The sequence below is a fragment of the Sinohyriopsis cumingii genome, chromosome 10 (genome assembly GCF_028554795.1).
Source record: "Sinohyriopsis cumingii isolate HCF-2022 chromosome 10, ASM2855479v2, whole genome shotgun sequence".
NCBI classification, from domain to species: domain Eukaryota; kingdom Metazoa; phylum Mollusca; class Bivalvia; order Unionida; family Unionidae; genus Sinohyriopsis; species Sinohyriopsis cumingii.
This window is the reverse complement of record NC_142970.1, coordinates 90,856,144-90,878,726: the sequence shown is the minus strand read 5'-3', so window position 1 is coordinate 90,878,726 and position 22,583 is coordinate 90,856,144. Positions and strand designations below refer to the sequence as shown.

At 36.8% G+C, this 22,583-nt stretch overlaps 1 protein-coding gene across 5 annotated transcripts in view; it reads right to left on the bottom strand.

Annotated features, from left to right (window-relative positions):
- LOC149790571 (uncharacterized) overlaps positions 1–22,583 on the bottom strand; it is an 80,946-nt gene that overhangs the window by 7,076 nt on the left and 51,287 nt on the right. The window contains exon 1 of one of the 5 annotated variants that reach the window (XM_089972646.1): positions 8,990–9,335. The exons of 3 other annotated variants lie outside the window; for them this stretch is intronic. Coding sequence is in view for 1 of the 2 variants with exons in the window: in XM_089972645.1 (XP_089828771.1) it covers positions 7,435–7,463 (29 nt within the window). In the remaining variant the exon portion in view is untranslated. Of the gene's footprint in view, positions 1–7,434; positions 8,181–8,989; positions 9,336–22,583 lie in introns of those variants that run through there. One more of the 5 variants, XM_089972645.1, reaches the window with a different exon arrangement.

Below are 22,583 nucleotides of genomic sequence, written 5' to 3'. Positions count from 1 at the left end.
AAGTTCAATATCTAATAACACCCTATAACACAATAGAGATACAATATCTGATAAAATTTTATTTGAACCCGCGTTCTCTTGCATCTGAGGCGGACGCTCTTATCACTTAGGTTACCGGAGCTGTCCTCTAGAGGTTTAATATCTGCTAGCGCTCTATGACTCACAAAATATACACTATCTGATGGCACAATATAACACACTAGAGGTACAATATCTGTTAGCACACTATACACACTAGAGGTACAATATCTATTAGCACACTATACACACTAGAGGTACAATATCTGTTAGCACACTACAGGCACACAAGGTATAATATCTGTTAGCACGATATACATCCTAGAGGTACAATATCTGTAAGCACACTATAGACACTTGAGGTACAATATCTGTTAGCACACTATACACACTAGAGGTACAATATCTGCTATATGTCAGCCAACACTCCTAGCTGTTTGTACACCCACCCCATTTAAAAACCAAAAGCATGAGTGATATAAAAATTCATCATATCTGACTCATTTCATTGACTGATTTTTAATTTATGTGATCAAGCGGTACCAATATTTTGTCATCTTATTCGCGTTTTAAACCAAATAGAAGTTTTCAGTGTTAACGATGAGCTTGTTCACTGACATTTTCTGAATGCTGGAGGAGTCCATATTCAGTGAAGGGGTGGATTCAGGATCTACACATACATAGAAGGTAAACACTGTCGTCTGCATATATTAAATGCAGTGTCTAATTCTAATATATCCACACACAAAAATTGGAAGAAAGGAATAAGCTAGTACATCTCGTTATGGAAACTTATGGAATTATCTGCAGTTTATGGAACACTATGAACTGCACCACTCATGTCGTGTGAACAACACATACTCGCCTACACAAATATGGACGTCGTGTTAGTATTTAAGTTCCGTTAGGCTTGAAACGGGAAGGTCACAATGTTGGTAATGGAGTTAAAAATTATAAATCAGCATGCGGCCTGCCAAGCCGTATCGTGTGACCCGCAAAATGCTTGGCGTCACAATGTGTCATGAGAGATAACAAAGGCGGCGGCCCTTGGGCCATCGTAAATGCCCTCATGTGGCCCTCGGGGTGGTTTGAGTTTGAGACCCCTGCTCTATAGGTACAACACCGGCTGGCATTCTATAACACTCTAGAGGTACAACACCGGCTGGCATTCTATAACATTCTAGAGGTACAAAAACCGGTTGGCATTTTATAACTCTAGTGTACAACATGAGCAGCTACTTTACAACACGCAAGAGTTAAACATGGGCTGGTACTTTACAATATTCTAACAGTACAATATCTGTTGAATGTTGTTTTTGTTCACTGACATATTGTATGTCAATTTACTTTGTGTTTTAGCAAAGGCAGAAAGATGTGTTTCTCATTCGTGTCAAGTTCTCTTCAGGAGAGGTGCATACACAAGAGGGTCAGATAAGTGTGGCATAATGATAAATCACTTTCAAAGTGTTTGATTAACTTCAGTGTGGCTGATCCCTAATTGTATACTTCTATACAGGATTTCAGGCATTGCTCCAACAATGCAGGTATTTCTACCAGAATGCAAATTTATCGGACCTTACCTGATCATTTCTTTTGACATATATTCATTTATTACTGACCATCATCACGTTCAGGTCAGAGGTATGTTTTATATTATCAAAACATTAATAACCGTGGGTCATTATCATAGGCAATGGTTTTGCTATGTGTGTACAAAAGCCTGTGATGGATGTCTGAATTTGTACAGTGAGAGGTAGAGGAATGTTTTCAAATTCATGGATGAATAAAAACAACATACGTTACACAAAGCAGCAGCGTTAAGATGTTTATGTTAGGACTGGTTGGCATTGTGTCAGGGTAATGTGATTGGCTGGGACATGATGCCGTAGTGCTAGAAATCACTATAAACTGCCACACTGCATACAACGTAGCGATATGACTAAAATTGTTAAAGCTACGTTAAAAATACAGATCTCTCTCTCTCTCTCTCTCTCTCACGAACACACACAGTAGCATAAACATCATTGCTCAGTGGTGTACTTGTTGGTCACATAGGTAGTAAAACTGATTTTCAATGAATACTTTTCATAGATGTCAACTATTTACACCTCAAGAGGCTGACACGTGAAGACAACGTGATTTGCAACCGATTTCATGGTGTATTGGTTTTACACAGATTTAACTTGGAATGGTTCTCATAATGTGAACATATTTAACATCAATAATGCTCGTTATGTCAAAACAAAATGCCTTTGAATAAATATATATAAAAAAAACGTTACAGTCAAGTTAACTCCAGATCGTTATCACGTTATTTGTACGGACGATACTGTATAGCTAAACCTAGTTACTGAAAGAAATAACAAATATAGCTCTTTTTGTTGATATTCTTGTTATGGTGTTAAACGCCATTTTACAACATAAGGCAGTCTGTACACGACAGCCAGTATAATTGGTAGAGAAAGAACCCGGGAAAACACCAGGAAGAACCACTGACCCACGGGAACCTACTGGCAAGCTTTCTCACGTACACACATTGGCCAAGCCCGAGACTCGAACCCACGGATACAGAGGTGATATGGCAGTGATCCGTGATGGTGAGCTTTAACACTCGGCCACTCGGCCACCTGCTACCAGTTTTAGCATTCAGCGAAAGGGGAATTATTGATGATATTAGGATATACTTTTTTAGCAAAAGTAATAAGATTGAGACTTTCTCTAAATTGTATTAAAAGTAATTTTTCTTTAAATTATATTGACAGTAATTTTCTATTAAAATGTGTTGAGATTAAATTCATTTATTTTGGTATTACAATTATATACTATTTAATAAAGATTTCGCCCTTATGAGAAAAAAAGGCAAAACCCTCTTGCACTACACATTTCCCTTGTATCGTAAGTCAGCAAAAAACTACACTCGGTGACTTGTGTAAGTTGCTAATTAGCGGATTCCTAAAATATTCTGACTGACTAAGCTATAAGCTCCACGCGATGATGTGGCAGAATTATCTGTCTAATGACGTACATAGACCCAGAAGATAGTCTGTAAGAAACTATGAAGCCTCACTTTGAGATTCTGGGGGAGCTTACGAACTAGACGTATGACCATATTTGGCTGCGTCCTAAGAAACTGTATAAAAGCCAGGAAAGTATTACGTACAAGGCTGACGAATTAGTCCTTTCGTCGGAACCTCAAAGAGGCTTGTGTCGTTACAGTCCATCCCGAAGTACCTCCGTTTGCCATATTCCTCAAGATGTAGCCGTATCTACACCGTTATGAGTGACACCCTCTTTCAGGAGAGCCAGCAACTATCTCTCTCTCTCTCTCTCTCTCTCTCTCTCTCTCCATGGGCAAAGACATTTCTTAACTAATGAGTAATTCCTTCTCATAACAAGAAATGAGAAGGCTACAATATGAGACAAATCCTATTCATAACAATTAAAAGACTTTTACTAGATATTGAGCAACATACCCTTTATTACGTACAATCTGTACAAGAGAGAGAGAGAGAGAGAGAGAGAGAGAGAGAGAGAGAGAGATGTCGGTACTAGTACAAAGCATTGCAAAGAAGAGATTAAATCCTAATTAGTGGTTATCTGGATAGTGTGATAATGTTTTCACTGTCTGCATGCATGACGCAGTGTGTACCTAGTTTTAATACATTAATCTTAGATTTTCGAAGAAAAACTGGAGATGTGTTTTCCTGTCCGATGGCGCGCGCTTGCGTGCGTAATGCAACTCTTCCTACTGATTTCAAGATGTAGACTTTAGATTTTGAGATAAGGAGTGATCTTTAGATGTGAGATAAGGATGGGAGTGGTCTTTAGATGTGATATAAGGTTGGGAGTGGTCTTTAGATGTGCATAGCAGATTTAAAATTTTGAAACAGTCCTCGCGAGATGGGAATGAGCGGTGGTGGTGGTGTTGCTGGTGGACGTTTTACATAAATTCAAAATAGCAATCAAATTATGAAAATTGTTGTATGACAGTATCCACTCTTTTGACAACATACGTTAGCTGAGGGTATGAAAGGCTACAATTTATGGGCATTAAAATAAAGATTTATAAATATAACTGATACAGCTCCAGTGGTCAATTCCTAACCCTCAAGGACTTCGCCCCTGGGTCATAACTTTGAAACTATTGCCCTTCCAACTCTACACCCATATGAACACTTGGTTAGCACGAAAAGTACATATTTATATATGCCACTAAAACTGGTACCTGGGTGTACTCGTACCTCTCGGTGTTAGACTCAAGGGTAACATATTTTGAAGGTGGAAGGAAGGAAGGTGTGTTTCACAAACAAATTTAGTTGATATTATCATTCCGAGATGGATACTGGTACGAGCTGACATTGCTTATACATCATGCAGAGATGGGTACTGGTATAAGTGAACATTGATTATATACAATGCTAAAAAGGTATGGTATGAGTGGACATTGATTTACATTGCTCTGAGATGGGATTGGTATGAGTGGACATTGATTATACACCACTAGGAGAAGGATACTGGTATGAGTGGAACTCGATTATACATCACTTATATATAGGTACTGGTGTGACTGGACATTGACTATACATCAATCAGAGATGGGTAGTGGTATAACTGGACACTGGTTAAACATCACTCAGAAATAGGCACTGGTATGAGTGGACATCGCTTATACATCACTCAGAGATCAATAGTGGTATGAGTGGACATAAATTATACATCACCCATAAACAGGTACTTGTAGGAGTGAACCTTGGTTATCCATCACTCAGAGATGGGTACTGGCATGAGTGGACAATGAGTATATATCACTCAGAGGTAGGTACTCGTATGAGTGGGCATTGATTTACATCACTCAGAGATGGGTACAGGTACCATTCTATTCATGTATGAAGTTCTCCATACTGAATGATATGGAAACTATTTTCAGCACAGGATGGACTGTTTATGACGACCATTATATATGGTACAGGAAGAATCCGAGAAGAACCACAGACAAACGGGAAGCTACTAGCAAGCTTTCCCACATACCTCCGAGATTCGAACCTACGCGGACATTTGTGAGATGCAAGTGATCTGTAAAGGCGAGCGTCTTAGACCATTCGGCCACCCGCGGCTACAATGTTGTTTAAATTGCTTTATATTTAATGAACGGGGTTGGGGCATCGATTTCATCCGGTTAATCGGCGTCCGGATTGTCGATGTTTAACTGTATAACATAAGTGATGCTTGCATAATATCATGTAATGAAGGGTAGCAACCCAGTTTGAATGGACTACTGTTACGAGATATACTTGGTACTGGAGTGGGGTGGGGGAGAATTTAGATTTTGAAGTTAGAGACAGAGAAAGAATTATCGAATATACTAAAATTAAGAATTACAAGCGTATATATCCATTGTCTGTTTGAAGTCCCAAGATCACTGGTCTTGAAATCTCATTCAGGTCAGGACTGAGAGAAACAGGAAGAATTCATGTTGAAGTACTGTAAGGGTATATTAATAGATCTGGGGTGGAGTTTTTCCTTTCAAAACAGAGGTCTGTGTTCCGACCGGTAAATAGTCATCCAGAAGCACGGCCTTCTTCACGAGAAAAATCAGAAAAACAAGAGCAAAGATGGCGACCTCTCTCTGTCATCTTTCTTGAGTTCATATTCTCCAAATATGGCGGCATTTTATGTGGGTTTTTTTTTCTTTTCCCGTCGAAGCAAGGACGCTCAAGGTTATTCTCCAAATATGGCGGCATCCTGCTTGGTTTTGCTTTCGTGGACCTGAGGACAAGCTTATACTTCGTTTGGGGCAATGACGTAATACAACCACAAGTAAAGAGGGCGGAAAAAAATGTTAAATGTGTTCCTTGAAAGAGCCCCAGCACAACACGGTCCTAGGTAGCATGGGGAAAAAAATGGCTACAAATTGGTGATTTTTAAATCACATTTTCTTTGAATAGCGATCTGAAGGAATTAAAAATTTCCTAACAGAAGAAATGAGTAATCTGCATATTCACGCCCTTCTGCTGGCATCAACAGCTCTATATCCCCATAATTATCAGATTAAATGCGCCATCGGTCATTTAGAAAGGCTGCCGAGTGTTTCTATGGAAATATAATTATTTTGATTTTTGCTGCATACAGCTCGGATCACGGTTAATATCTTTATTAAACTTTATGCTTTACATTTTTAAAAACCAATTTTGAACAAAAAAAGTCCATGGAAGTTTATTTTTCAGAATAATTTCTTGTAGTTTCAAACCCGATGATCCCGATGCCAACAAAAGTTCATTCATGGGACTTTTCAAAGAGTTTATATATAAACTCCTCTCTGTTTCATTGACAAATGCTACACTCCTATCTATTGCATTGACAAATGTTACACTCCTATTTCATTGACAAATGATACACTCCTCTCTATTGCATTGACAAATGTTACACTCCTATTTCATTGACAAATGTTACACTCCTGTCTATGACACTGACAAATAATATACTCCTCTCTATTTCATTGACAAATGTTACACTCCTCTCTATTTCACTGTCAAATGCTATAATCCTGTCTATGTCACTGACAAAAGCAATAATCCTCTCTATTTCACGGACAAATGCTATACTCCTGTCTATGACACTGACATATGCTATACTCCACTCTATTTCATTGACAAATGCTACACTCATGTCTAAGTCACTGAGAAGTGTTATATTCCTGTCTATTCCATTGACAGTGCTACATTACTGGTTCATTACCAAATACTATATTTTCTCTATTTCGTTGACAACTGTTACACTCCTCTATATTTCATTGTCAAATGCTACACTCCTGTCTATGTCATTGAAAAATGCTATACTCCTGTATATTCCATTGACAAATGATACATTACTGGTTCATTAACAAATGCTGTATTTTCTGTATTTCCTTGACAAATGCTCCACTCCTGTCTATGTCACTGACAAGTATTACACTCCTGTATATTCCAATGACAAATGCTACATTACTGTTTCATTAACAATGCTACATTGCCTCTATTTCGTTGACAAATATTACATTCCTCCTTATTTCAATGACACATCCTACACTCCTGTCTATTCCAATGAGAAATACTACACTACTGTTACATTAACAAATGCTATATTTCGTTGACAAATGCTGCACTGCTGTTACATTAACAAATGCTACATTTCGTTGACAAATGCTACATTACTGTTACATTAACAAATGCTACCTTTCGTTGACAAATGCTACACTACTGTTACATTAACAAATGCTACATTTCGTTGGCAAGTGCTACATTTCGTTGACAAATGCTACATTTCGTTGACAAATGCTACATTTCGTTGACAAATGCTACACTCATCTATTTCTTGATAGGTACCTGCATACAGATAATCACAGTACATGATCATTGTTGAGAAAAATAAGTGACTTACCCTTTAACCTGTCTAGGAGACAATTTCATGTATGAATCCCTTGGGTCCAGCACGGTTCACATAAGTATATACATCATAACTGCTATCCAGTGGTTCATTAGAACATTAACAGGGCTGTGTATATTTATAGCGAACTCTATACAAAACGGAAATCTAAACAGCTCTGCGAAACTTCCTTGAATGGATCCAATTTATTACAGTAGGGCGTATAATAAAAACCATCTCATGTTATTCACAGCAGTGAAATTGACACATGCTATTCAGCACATTTAAATAAAGTTAAGGTAATGTTATAAATGGACATATTTATATCCACCAAATCAAATCCATTTGAATCAGCAGTTAATAAAATTTTGTTGTTGGATTAAAAGCCACTTGCCAATGTTGACACCGACGCAGGGATAAATTGAAATTTATCGATTTAGCTATTTTCGTTTCTATTTTCTCTTTTAAAAAAAACCTACTGAAATATTGGTAGTTTTAAGTGATCGCTGTAGACAGAGACTGAAAATTCTCATTCACATTTTTTAAAACATATTATATTGTGCAGTAGTCTATAATGTCATTGTTTTCCAGATCTAAGTTAGAATCGTCGGCGCTGTATCACTCGCTAGACATACATATTTCTCGTTCCTAAAGTCTTCCCACACTAACATGTACTACATCCTGGGAATGCACATGGTAAACGTTTAATTTTAATTTTTAATTTTTGTGTAAGGTGTATTTTGTTTTAAACGTGCCAGCAAGACGATCGCTATAAATATACACAGCTCTGTTAATGTTCATTAAGTGTCTCAGTAAACATTCATGATGCCTCGTGTTTTGAATATAATTCTTTTAAGGGAAAAGTTGAATGTCCTTTAACCCACGATACAATATGAAGATAAACCGTATGAAGTTTGATGTTGCTATCTGCCTTGCCGATTAATGCAGTATTCACATAAAGGAACTCTGTCACATGAATTTAACCAGACCGCCGTTTTGTTTTTAAATTTTAGTTTGATGCGTGACGTAACGATAAGGTACATTAGCACGCTTTTTATTTCCCGACTAATTCAATTAGTACACTATGACTGTATTCTAGTGTAAAGTCCTAACGCTCTCTTTAAATAAGTTTTCTCAAACTGACTCCATGACAACGTCCTCTCAAATATTCGGCATTAACCAATTTAGTATGCATATACAGTGAAAAACTACTTTTTGATGATTAAAATTAGATTCAAACGTTTACATACATAAATCCAGGTATCTTGCAAAGCTCCAAATGTATTTTCTTATGGATTAAAATACATTTCTTCAGTTATTGGTCCAGGTAAAATACCGATTGACTCGGTCTATACACAACTTCCCCATAATTATTATTTAATATGGAACTGTTTGAACTGTATGAATAACAGTCTTTCACACCTCACAAAACATTAATATTACTGCACCGATGATCAAATATAATATTTACCGATCAAATAGAATTTGTCTAAGTCAACTGGCGTCTACACGCGCCACTAAAATACAGCTTATTTTCCATTTCAAGAAAGAAGTTCAAGTGCTTGCTTACCATTTATTCCCGAACTCCGTTGGAATCCAAATATTAACGCCTATATCATTCCATTACCATTATACCTTCTTGCTTAAAATTCTGCTTGATATATGTGTAACGGTAGTTGTCCTCGGTAGCTAAACGAAAACATAAACATATCAATTTCACGTGGAATACAAGATTATGAACAGACCACGTGTCGGGATTTCAGGGCTGACCTAAAACATGAATTACGATACCACGTTTACTTTGTACCGTATCGTTTCCGGATGAGTCCCAGCCTTACAGCGGTTACTTTGTACCGTATCGTTTCCAGATGAGTCCCAGCCTTACAGCGGTTACTTCGTACCGTATCGTTTCCAGATGAGTACCAGCCTTACATCGGTTACTTTGTACCGTATCGTTTCCAGATGAGTCCCAGCCTTACAGCGGTTACTTTGTACCGTATCGTTTCCAGATGAGTCCCAGCCTTACAGCGGTTACTTCGTACCGTATCGTTTCCAGATGAGTACCAGCCTTACATCGGTTACTTTGTACCGTATCGTTTCCAGATGAGTACCAGCCTTACATCGGTTACTTCGTACCGTATCATTTCCAGATGAGTACCAGCCTTACAGCGGTTACTTTGTACCGTATTGTCTCCACATGTATACAAATCTTGTTGATAGAGACACTTTAGGAGATACACGAGTAAATGTAATTTTTCGGTCGACCTGAGGTTTTAGTCCTTCGTACGTATCCGATCTTGTGTTAAATCAAAATACAAAGTGAAACATAGATAACTCCTACCCAACTGATACACTTTCACTCTTTTTCTGTGTAATATTTGCTAGCATGAAGTTCTGAGACGAGAAAAGCTGTTTAGTTTTACGTGTTACAGCTTTTCCAGTATGATCATAACTCATATCAATTAATTGGTCTGATACCGACTGAATTGAACCTATTATAAACATTCTTCATCATTTTGCCATATTAAAAATATATTGTCCAAAGTCATTCTGTTACTATATTAAAACTATATAGTCCAAAGTCACTCTGTGTTACCATATTAAAACTGTATAGATCAAAATCACTCTATGTTTGGGTAATCTCCCAAAAGTCAGTATTAAATATAACCCTTCTGTCACGGCTCTTTGTTTTCTGTGGAGGAACGTCGGCTCTTTTGTCTTGTATTTCGGATTCAATTCTTGTGGGCACGAGACATGACATACCAGTGAATTAAACATCCATTGTTTAAATCGACATTTAATCTCCGTCCACAATAAACGCTTTGAATGAGTATGTTAATTACAATGTGTGTCACAGTAAAATGTTTTATGGGACATTTTTGTACATAAAAATCAGAGGTAATTAGATTGAGAATTATACACCACTTCAAAATATATATTCTTTCTATTGTGCCATTACGTGTACTTGTCTGAACCACTCCTATACGAAAGACATATAAATAAATAAATAAATAAAGGTCACTGGACAATATTCATAGTTCAGTCTTGGAATGCTTGTAAACTTAAATTTTCTTCTTTGTCACCGTTTGCAGTAATCAACTGGTTGGTTTCATTCAAATACACATCGAAGTTGTAATAGCCACAAAGAACTGCAACAGTTCTTGTTCCATTCCTGTCACTGACTTAGCAAAAGAGATTTTTGTTTTGTTTATCGGTAATATTCCACCCCACCCTCAATTTATTCTGTGCAATGAAAAGGACAGTTTACAATTTTTCGAATCCGGTGGAGTTTTACAATATATTTATTTTTCGGGGAGTTTATTGTAACATAACTTTCATTCTTTGTAAATGCGGTACTGTTCATTTGTATAGGACGAATCAGTTTTACTAAAAACCAACATAATCTACAGGCTGACGTACATCCTTTGCTTGACATTGATTTATGTCTACATCAGTCTCCACTGAATCCAAATCATTTCATTAGCAGTGATTTAACCATTTCTCTCCACTGAAACAGTGATGACAATTACAATATTAGCAATGGCGCTGTCTATATCCGGTTTGGTATATGTTTTTCCTACTGTCTCGCTGCCTACTAATTGTTCAACCTCCAACTCAGTGGCAATCACTGTTTTGACAAAATGACAGATGGATGGAAACATTTAAGTTATTGTTTGATGTGAAAAGAAATCAGTAGACCTGACTGGTGTAAAAGCATCACCATAACTGACTTGTGTGAAAGCATCATACCTGACGGGTGTGAAAGCCATCATCAACCCTGACTGGTGTGAAAGCATCATCATACCTGACTGGTGTGAAAGCGTCATCATACCTGGCTGGTGTGAAAGCATCATCATACCTGACTGGTGTGAAAGCATCATCATACCTGACAAGTGTAAAAGCATCAGCAAGCAGACCTGACAGTTGTGAACACATCAGCAGAAAGCAAGCACCATGAAGGTTAGGTCGACAGGTGTGAATCATCATAAGACCTGACAGGCATTAAAGGTTAAGCAGACCTGACAGGTGTGAAAAGATCTTAAGACCTGACAGGTGTGAATGCATCAGCAGATCAGATAGGTGTGAAAGTATTAGCAGACCTGAGAGGTATGAAAACATTAGCAGACCAGACAGGTGTGAAAGCATCTGCAGGCTGGACAGGTGTGAAAGTAATAACACACCCGAGGTGTTAAAGCATCAGCAGACCTGACAGGTTGAAAGTATTAGCAGACCTGACAGGTGTGAAAGCATAACCATACCTACACACGAGTGAAATAATCAGCATACAGGACAGATGTGAAAGCATTAGCATACCTGACATGCGTGAGCATCAGCAGATCTGACAAATGTGAAAGCATCAGCATTCCTGGTAGATGTGAAACATCAGCATACCCGACAGGTGTGAAAGTAGTACGATAAATCACCTCCCCCCCCCCCAATATGTGTTGATAATGATGGACGATTTGTGACTCTGATGTCATCTGTTTATTAAAACGTGCAATTTTGGTACATTTAAATCTTTCTGGATCAAAAGTGCGTACACTTTAGACACATACCGGTAATTGGTAACAGCCGTATCTAGAGTGAAATTCAAAATGGCCACATCACAGATCGTCGTGTTATTCCACGTGGATTTACAAGTTACCAAACGTAGGATTTGCTCCGGAAACATATTGTACATGTCACCAAAAGAACCCTTCAGCCGACGGTAGCTACCCATCCGCGAGAAACACCGGTAAGTGCATAAATTGTACAACGATGTGTGCATCAAAAGTTTCTGCAATTTTTTGCAACTTTTACTGAAGAAGTGTTTCAGTCCCTAAATCGAAATTCAACATCGTCATGGGTGAGGGGCTGATTTATCGGCCTTGTCTGAAAGCATCAGCAGACCTGACAGGCGTGATAGCATCAACATATCTGCCAAGCGTTAGAGCCTTAGCAGACCTGACAGACGTGACAGTATCAACACACCTGACAGGTGGAAATTAATAAGCAGGCCTGACGGGTGTGAAAGCTCAACATAAATTACAGGTGTGAAAGCATTAGTTGATTTGACAGGTATGAAACCATTACCAGATCTGATACGTGTGAAAAGCATCAGCAGACCTGACAGGTGTAAAAGCATCAGCTGATATGACAGGTGTGAAAGCATCAGCAGATCTGACAGGTGTGCAGTCATCAACAGACTGGACGGGAGGATAATAGAACAAGAAATCATAGACTACTGGGGGGCCCGAGTGGCCGAATGGTCTAAAGCGCTCTCCGTTACGGATCACTGCCATCTCACCTCTGTCTGCGTGGGTTCGCGTCCAGGATTCGGCAAATGTGGATATGTGAGAAAGCATGCCAGTAGCTTCTCGTGGGTCGGTGGTTCTTCCCGGGGTTTTCCTGGGTTCTTCCTCCACCATTAATACTGGCCGTCATGCATAGCCTATCGTGTGCTGAAAAATGGCGTTAAACCCCACAACAACAACAACATAGACTACTGATATAGTGAGGTAGAATTAATGATAGTGATGTTCATAACAGTGTTTTTTCTTAAATCATGCACATTACATGAAGTTTGCGATGAATATTACTTCTGACGTGTCCATGTTGTAACAATTAACGTACATACTGCATACAAAAGAGTACATATTTTAACAATGAATCTACACATTGCTTATGAGTCCATATTTTAATAATAAACGTACATAATGCATAGAAAAGAGTCAACATATATACTTAATCTGCAGTGGGAATAGTAGTAGTAGCAGGCATGAATGTTTCTGTGCTTGCATAAAACCTTTCAAAAATGTAAAATTAAATTCCATTATAAGCGGGTTATTATCAAAATCTAGGCATGTTAGATGTTTATGGCACTTTCGAGTTAGCATGTGTTTATACAGGGCTATCATACCGTCTAGTGACTAGAATTTACGATCTAGTTATTACGGTCCACCACTTTCCTCGATTTTATGTTTCTCAAATATTTACTTAACCGTGACTATCGCAGATCTAAGTAACTACAAATATGTTATGGCGAAAGTCCTATATGGTAGTCTCTACTGGAATAAATATTTTACTACACTGATAAACATGACTAGCAACTTGAATTAAATATTGTCACAGGAAAAGGATATGTTGTTAGAACTGATATATGTTAAGCCAAAGAGTATATAAAATATAACGTAAGTAAAAGATAAAAATCGTATTGTTCGTGTGGTTATAGTTTTTCTCAGCAAATAAAGGTCAAAATAAATAAATAAATAAATAAATAAATAAATAAATAAATAAATAAATAAAAAGATAAACAGACCAAACGGTGAATGATATAGACTTTATCTCATGGTGACTTTGTTAATATTCAGACGGCAGTAAAAGTCAGATCTATTTCGATATAGTTCAAGAGTTCGAATAGACAACCGTTAGATCTATAAAGATATAGTTCGAGAGTTCGTGTAGACATCCGACAGTTCTATGTCCATATAGCTTGAGAGTTTGTATAGGAATCCGACAGATCCGAGTCGATATAGCATGAGATTTCGTGTAGGCATCCGACAGATCCGAGTCGATATAGCATGAGATTTCGTGTAGGCCTCTGACAGATATATGTCATATAGTTTTAGATTTTGTATAGGAATCCGACAAATCTATGTCCATATAGTTTAGAGTTCGTATAGGCATCTGACAGTTCTGTGTGTGGATAAAGTTTGAGAGTTCGTATAGGCATCCGACAGTTCTGTGTGTGGATAAAGTTTGATAGTTTGTATAGGCATCCGACAGTTCTGTGTGTGGACAAAGTTTGAGAGTTCGTATAGGCATCCGACAGTTCTGTGTGGATAAAGTTTGAGAGTTTGTATAGGCATCCGACAGTTCTGTGTGTGGATAAAGTTCGAGAGTTTGCATAGGCATCCGACAGTTCTGTGTGTGGATAAAGTTTGAGTGTGTATAGGCATCCGACAGTTCTTTGTGGATATAGTTTGAGTGTGTATAGGCATCCGACAGTTCTGTGTGTGGATATAGTTTGAGTGTGTATAGGCATCCGACAGTTCTGTGTGGATATAGTTTGAGTGTGTATAGGCATCCGACAGTTCTCTGTGGATAAAGTTTGAGTGTGTATAGGCATCCGACAGTTCTGTGTGTGGATATAGTTTGAGTGTGTATAGGCATCTGACAGTTCTGTGTGGATATAGTTTGAGTGTGTATAGGCAACTGACAGTTCTGTGTGAATAAAGTTTGAGTGTGTATAGGCATCCGACAGTTCTGTGTGTGGATATAGTTTGAGTGTGTATAGGCATCTGATAGTTCTGTGTGGATATAGTTTGAGAGTTTGTATAGGCATCCGACAGATCTATGTGGATATAGTTTGAGTTTGTATATGCATCCGACAGATCCGAGTCGATATAGCATGAGATTTCGTGTAGGCATCCGACAGTTCTGTGTGGATATAGTTTGAGTGTGTATAGGCAACCGACAGTTCTGTGTGGATATAGTTTTAGTTTGTATAGGCATCCGACAGGTCTGTGTGGATATAGTTTGAGTGTGTATAGGCATCCGACAGTTCTGTGTGGATATAGTTTGAGTGTGTATAGGCATCCGACAGTTCTGTGTGGATATACGTTGAGTGTGTATAGGCATCCGACAGTTCTGTGTGGATATAGTTTGAGTGTGTATAGGCATCTGACAGTTCTGTGTGGATATAGTTTGAGTGTGTATAGGCATCCGTCATTGCTTCAATAAATCATGTGTTGCATAAGCTGTAGAAATTATTACATTATGCTAAGGCAGATTAAAATCTTATTAGCCAGACCAATATATATATATACATGTATTTAACTAGACTATAGAAAACTTTGAATGGACACGTGTGATTAATATACTTAACTATAATTACAGCATACCGGATACTAAAAATAAACACGTAACCACGTGATTGATATATTAATTAGACTATAGTTTACTTACAATGAATACGTGTGATTGATACAAATTAAACAGACTACAATATGCTTAGAATGAACACATGTTAATAGTTCGATTTAAGTATGCTTTCGAAATATATACATACACTGAGATATTGAGAAAATTGAACACACACACACACAGGTACGAGAAGAAACAAAAATCGCTATATTTATTTCTCATTATGAAAGCGTGATTTTAATTCATTTCGTGGTCAATAGTGTTACAAATTGACATTAGTATAAATTTTTAATTTAAAAATGTAATCAGCATTTTAAATATCATTCATGCATTGTAAATTATATGAAGGGAAGAAATACTTGTTAAATGATAATTTACCTTTGTCTGTTTTATTCTATTTCTACTTACAATGTCAAGGTTAATGGGTTCCAATGAACATATTATTTCATGTTTAGTGTATGTAAACATTTCTTGAGTTCAAAATTCACCTGTTACAAAAGAAGAAAGAAAAAACTTCCGTTTTCAGAGACCATTCTTCCTTCTGACATTTGGATTTAAATTAAGAAGACTTGATCATACCTTAATAGCAACAAACAGATTAAAAGAAAACTGAAGGAACAAACCATTTAGATCTTATTACTCTATTTTACTTTGCATCGTTGTACATGATACAAAATCTGTCTCACGATTTGTACATTATTAATAATATTGCATGCTAAAGAAATACTAAAGAAATACACCTGTGCGTTTTAGTGATATCGATTTCATTTTTAGATCATATGTGAATAACAGTCCTTTCTAGTGTACTGGATCCAGCAAGGGATCGCGTGTGTCAGGGTTTGGACTACTATACTTGTATATATAAAAAAAGAAGGAAAAAAAGGCGGAATCATGTGTGTCTGGGTTTACATTTTTTTCGTGTTACAAAGGGACATTACCTGCTACATTAGTAGTAATACCAAAATGAACTCCAACAAATTGCATGTATGTATGTATGTATGTATGTATGTATGTATGTATATATGTATGTAGGTATGTAGGTAGGTATGTAGGTAGGTAGGTAGGTAGGTATATGTATATGTGTGTGTGTATGTGTGTGTGTATGTGTGTGTGTAGGTAGGTAGGTAGGTATACAAAGGTGACCATTTAGTACCAATCTAAAAATCATACTCAAACTTCGGTTGTCGGCAGTTCGAACTAGTATTATGTCCCTGAATTTATGGTCAGAAACGTGTTCTTCTACAAGGATTCTGTCCAACTGCTTTGTCATCCAGATTGATCCGTTTGTGTACTTGTTTTTTTTTTTTTTTTTCACCCACACGCTGAATGCCACAGATCTTACAAGTAGTGAAATAAATTAGATTCTCTATTTTGTAAGTTTATTTGGACCATATATATTCAACTTTTAGCTCGCCACTGTGCTAGATAATGTAATTTGTCTCTATCATATGTTGACGGGTTTTGCACCTTTTATTACCTCAAGGTAATGCATCAGTATGGTCTTGGCTGGTGATTGCGGCAATTGTGCCCAGACTGTGATGTCTCAAGGAATCTCGGTCTGAGGTAGGCCATAATTTCACATAATCTCATCAGCTCTAAGGGTTCAGAAACGAAAGCACGGTTTGTACAAGAATGGCATATCAAACTGTTCAGTATAACGCTTGACCACTACTGCATTTAGAATCACATGAATAAATGATTTAATATTTTAAATAGTCGGAGTACAGTTTATTCCAGTGCTAATCAACTCTGCGTTGGGTACGAGTGTCAAAACTTGAGATTTGCATGTTTACCTTTGATCATATCTAACATAAGTACGTCAGAGAACAGTTCTCATCTCAAGGTAACTTCGCGTCGGTCAGTTCCAATAAACACTTCTCTTCAAGTACTTCAAATAATAGTTCTAGTAATAAAGACGCGTATATATGCATATGCATTAAACTTACAACGAACGGTGCAAAACTATGTTCTACCTAGCCCGAGCGCTTTCGGTTCTAAATCAGTCCTTTTCAAAGGGAAATAAAAAACAGAGATAAGACAAAAAATGGTCGTGGTTACACAACTTTACGGTACTATTTCTACATGAATAAATGCTTGAAATTGTTTATGTCAACTTGATGCTGACGCTGAAAAATATTTTTTATTGACATAGATATCGATGAGCCATATCGCTGTTATTTTATGTAAATTTATGTGACCTCAAATTATATCCCGGATATGTCATTGTTATAGTAGTAATTATAGGTGATTGGGTGACTAGTACGCAAATTTAGAGAATCGTTCAAAAGAAAATGTGCCGACTGCAAAAAGATGATTTTATTTGTGCGTGGCTGTCTTTTTCAAGGTTTCTTGGTTTAAACCGTTTGGTTTCAGTGTTAAGGCGACGTATCCAGTAAGATTCATTTTCTTGTTTCCTGGTTTCGGAACTCCAGCTGGGGTGGTGAGCAATGGCAATGTGTTCCACTTATTGCAGTTGCTGACATCCCCAACTGGAGTTACACGCACGCACACACACACACACACACACGTATGACTGACTGACTGACTGACTGACTGACTTTATTTCCTCTCGTGTATGTATGTATGTATGTATGTATGTATGTGTGTGTGTGTGTTTATTACTATAACTATTACTTGACGTACATGGAGACAAGTTTTTTTTTTATTTTTTTAAATTGACTGACGCGAAGTTACCTTGAGGTGAGAACTGTTCTCTGAAGTATTTGTGTTAGGTGTGATCTAAGGTAACATGCGAATCTCAAGTTCTGACACATGTACCCAACGCAGAGTTGATTGGCACCGGATTAAAATTGCACTGTACGTTGTCAGTTTATTGCATTTATCTTAATCAATCCCTGACTTATGTGAACCCTTGCTGGATCCAACGCACTTGAAAGGACTGGTATTTGCCATATGATTTGTACTCTCTCTCTCTCTATACACACACACACATACACAGATATATATATATATATATATATATATTACTTTGTTAACATGGTAGTGCATCCACACAGATTCAGATGCGTACTGTTTAAAACGAAATGGATCTGTGTGGATCATTCGGATGTGTACTGTTTACACTGGCAGTGTATCTACACACATTTAGGTGTGTTATGTTTAAAATGGCAATAGATCTATTCACATTCGGGTGTGTTCTGTTTAAAATGGCAATGTCACTACACACATTAGGGTGTGTTTTGTTTAAAATGGCAATAGATCCATACATATTCAGATTTGTATCGTTATTTTACATTATCTGTGTCTTAATATTTTTTCATTAGGAGTATACCATTTCAATTGGGTGTGTGGGTGTGTGAGGTCTGTTTGAAAACAAAAACGTTCGGCCATCAAATAGCGTCACAAAATATTCTTGCTTTTATTTGTAGAATAAAGAGCTCATTTAATCCATTATATTAGAATAACAAACAAATTTTCTTGAGGTAAAAGAAAATAAATTTCCAGGTTCGAAAGAAAATCAAGCCGCGCTCCACCGAAAACGTAAAATGTTTGGTCCCAACGGAAACAACCATTCCTTGCCTTAAATATAGACGTTTTAAATGCTTTAGACCGTGTAGCTTCTGATCTGATCCATACCATGCATGCAAAAGAAATCTGAGTACACAAAATCCTAAACTGTATTAATGCATCGATGTCACATTCGATTAAAGCACACGTCTACTCAGTTAAATCTACTTCATCACATATCGGAACGTCAAAAGCATATGTAGGACCCCTCCCCCCAACAAATAAACAAGCACACATGTTCTTAAAAATGTCAGTAAAATAGTTCCATTGTATATGCACGTACTTTACTGGTTTCTAGAAGTCTAATAGCAGGGATAAGTAATTGATAAAATGTAGTTTCTCCTCAATGTATTTAGCTTGAGATAAGATCTTAAAAGTGTTTCCACTTATGTCGCAAGAATTCACAATTACCCACACCCACACATATATGCACACACATAATGATAGAAAAAGATGGTAATACATATTTCGCCAGCAACACACACACACACACACCGCATTAAAACAGAGAATGTGCGAATTTGACACGGAAAAGCAAAATTATCTAGAATAATAAAGAGGTCTAAGCTGTGACCAATGAAATAAGCCCTCGACTAAAACGGAAGAAAAAAATCTTATGACTAGAACGGCTGAAATAGCTCCATCACTAGAACGGCTGAAATAGCTCCATGACTAGAACGGCTGAAATAGCTCCATGACTAGAACGGCTGAAATAGCTCCATCACTAGAACGGCTGAAATAAACCCATGACTAGAACTGCTGAATTAAACCCATGACTAGAACTGCTGAAATAAACCCATGACTAGAACGGCTAAAATAGCTCCATGACTAGAACAGAAGAACTATACATGAAACTAGAACAGCTGAAATAACCCTTTGACTAGAACGGCTAACATAAACCCATGACTAGAACGGCTGAAATAAACCCATGACTAGAACGGCTGAAATAAACCCATGACTAGAACGGCTGAAATAGCTCCATCACTAGAACAGAAAAACTAAACAAGAAACTAGAACTGGTGAAATAACCACTTGACTAGAACGGCTGACATAAACCCATGACTAGAACGGCTGAAATAAACCCATGACTAGAACGGCTGAAATAGCTCCATTGCTACAACGGCTGAAATAGCCCAATTGCTACAACGGCTGAAATAGCTCCATGACTAAAACAGAATAATTAAGCATGAAACTAGAACAGTTGAAATAACCCCATGACTTGAACGGATGAAATTAACACATGACTATATACTAGTGCTTTGAAATTGCATACTAGTGGCTTCAAATTACATACTAATGCTTTTAACTTCTATGAGTGCATTGAAATTACATAATTCTGAGATCAGCTTTTTAATGTGAGACTAGAATTTAGTCAAACGTATCGTGCTTTTTTTCACCGTCGATAGGCTTTTACGAGCACATATTTTCGAGGCTTCTGCGAGCGAAGGGTTTTGTATCTATATTTCAAATAGACCTTCATACACTGCATTGAACAGTCGTTTTAGAATGATATCAGTTATGTGGGTACTTAATACTAAAGTCTATTTCTATAAACTTTCCCATCACAGGCCATCAATTATTCTTTAAAACGAAACACTGTGTACATAAAGTCAAATCTACTCACTAGACATTTTGAGTATGCCTCATTACTATGGGGCATTGTTGCGTTGCGAAAGGTCAACCGTGCGTACAGTTTATTTTAAAATTAAGGAGACTCCATTAGGCTTGAAACGAAATGAAAAGAAAGAGCAAAATACATTCTATGTGCAGAGAAAACCATAGTACATTTCTTTTCATCAGAGGAACAGTTAAGCAATTTAAAAGCAAATTTTCTTTTCTTTTTTTATTTCGCCTAAAATAAACAGACCAGCTTTATATGGTCTTAATTGCATTTGCTATGAATGCAGAAGCCGTTCGACAGTAAATGGTATGATCTAGATATAATACAAAATAAGCTGGTTTAATTCTTTACGGAGTGTATTAGTTTCTTTGGAATGCATTAGTTTCTTTGGAGTACATTCGTTACTTCGAGGTATATTCGTTACATTGTCTCCCTATCTGAAATAGTATCTACTTTTATATCTCCCTATTTGAAATAGTATCTACTTTAGTGTCTCCTTATTTATATATCTACTGTACTGTCTTCCTGTTTGAAATAATATCCACTCTAATGTCTCCCTATTTGAAATAGTACCTAATTTAATGTCATCCAATTTGAAATAGTGTCTACTTTAATGTCTCCCAATTTTAAATATTACCTAGTTTAATGTCTCCCTATTTGAAATAGTATCTACTTTAATGTCTCTCTATTTGAAATAGTATCTACTTTAATGTCTGTCAGTTTGAAATATTATCTATTTTAATATCTCCCTATTTTAAATAGTACCTACTTTAATGTCTCCCAATGTTAAATATTATCTAGTTTAATGTCTCCCAATTTTAAATATTATCTACTTTAATGACTCCCTTTTTGAAATAGTATCTATTTTAAAGTCTCTATATTTGAACTAGTACCTACTTTAATATCTCCCTATTTTGAAATAGTATCTATTGTAATGTATCCCTATTTGAAATGGCATCTACTTTAATGTCTCCCAATTTGAAATAGTATCTAGTTTAATGTCTTCCTACTCGAAATAGTATATATTTCAGTGTCGCTCTGTTTGAATTAGTATCTACCTTAATGTTCCCCTGTTTGAAATAGTATATACTTTCCAGGATGCATATACAAATAGCTCTAACCATCATGGGTTTTTAAAAAAAGGCAATTCATTACTTTATTCAGTAACATTTGACTTTCATCCACGGTGTACGTTCCGCAACAGAGTCAACTTTTGAACATGTAATGACTATTTCATCATGATGCACTTACTGAACTTCGAACCAAGCTCTTTCTAGAATACGGCGCACGTACTTAGAGCCAGGAACGAAAACATGTATTAACTTTAAAATATCTTTAAATATTTCTTTCAGGATAATTTCTGCACAGGAACTCCTACTGCAACTGTGACTGTACAAGAACTTCCATATTTAGTGACTAACGCCAAACAAGTAATTAGAACTATTTCTGAAAAGTGGAAGCATTCTTTTTCGAGTGTAAATCTCCTCTGTGATCGGGTTGCAGAGTTAAATAGAAAATAGTAATTCCAGACTGATTTGACAACACAAGCAGGTTTGTGAATAGAGATATTACACCACCTGGTAAATTTACGACAGTCCTCTTAAAGGCTTATTTTCTTTTATGTCTGGACGCCTGATAAATCTTCCAGGTAATACACTCTTTATATGCATTGCATCTGGTGAAGGTATAAGGTGTTAAGGTGGCAGATACGTGTAAAATCAAATAAATCACACAAGTCCCAAGCATATCCGCATATGCAGCATTATTTAAAATCAAACAAATCACACAAGTCCAAAACTCACTTATTTCGACTACAAGAACAAACTCAGTAATGTTTCCTACCTTAAATATTCTCAGCATGTTTTTTTTTAATGTTTTCTAATTTCATTTTGTTTGTTTTTGTAATAATATTATTATATTTCTTATCTTATAGGTGTTGTCTAATGTTGTAAAGCGCTTAGAGCTTCTAAAGATTAGGCGCTATACAAAGTCCTCATTATTATTATTATTATTATTATTATTATAATCAATTGCTTGAAGCAATAAATACGAGCATAGTTTTGAGTCAAATAGAGTAAAAACGTCATGCTTACGCTTACAAAACTCTAAT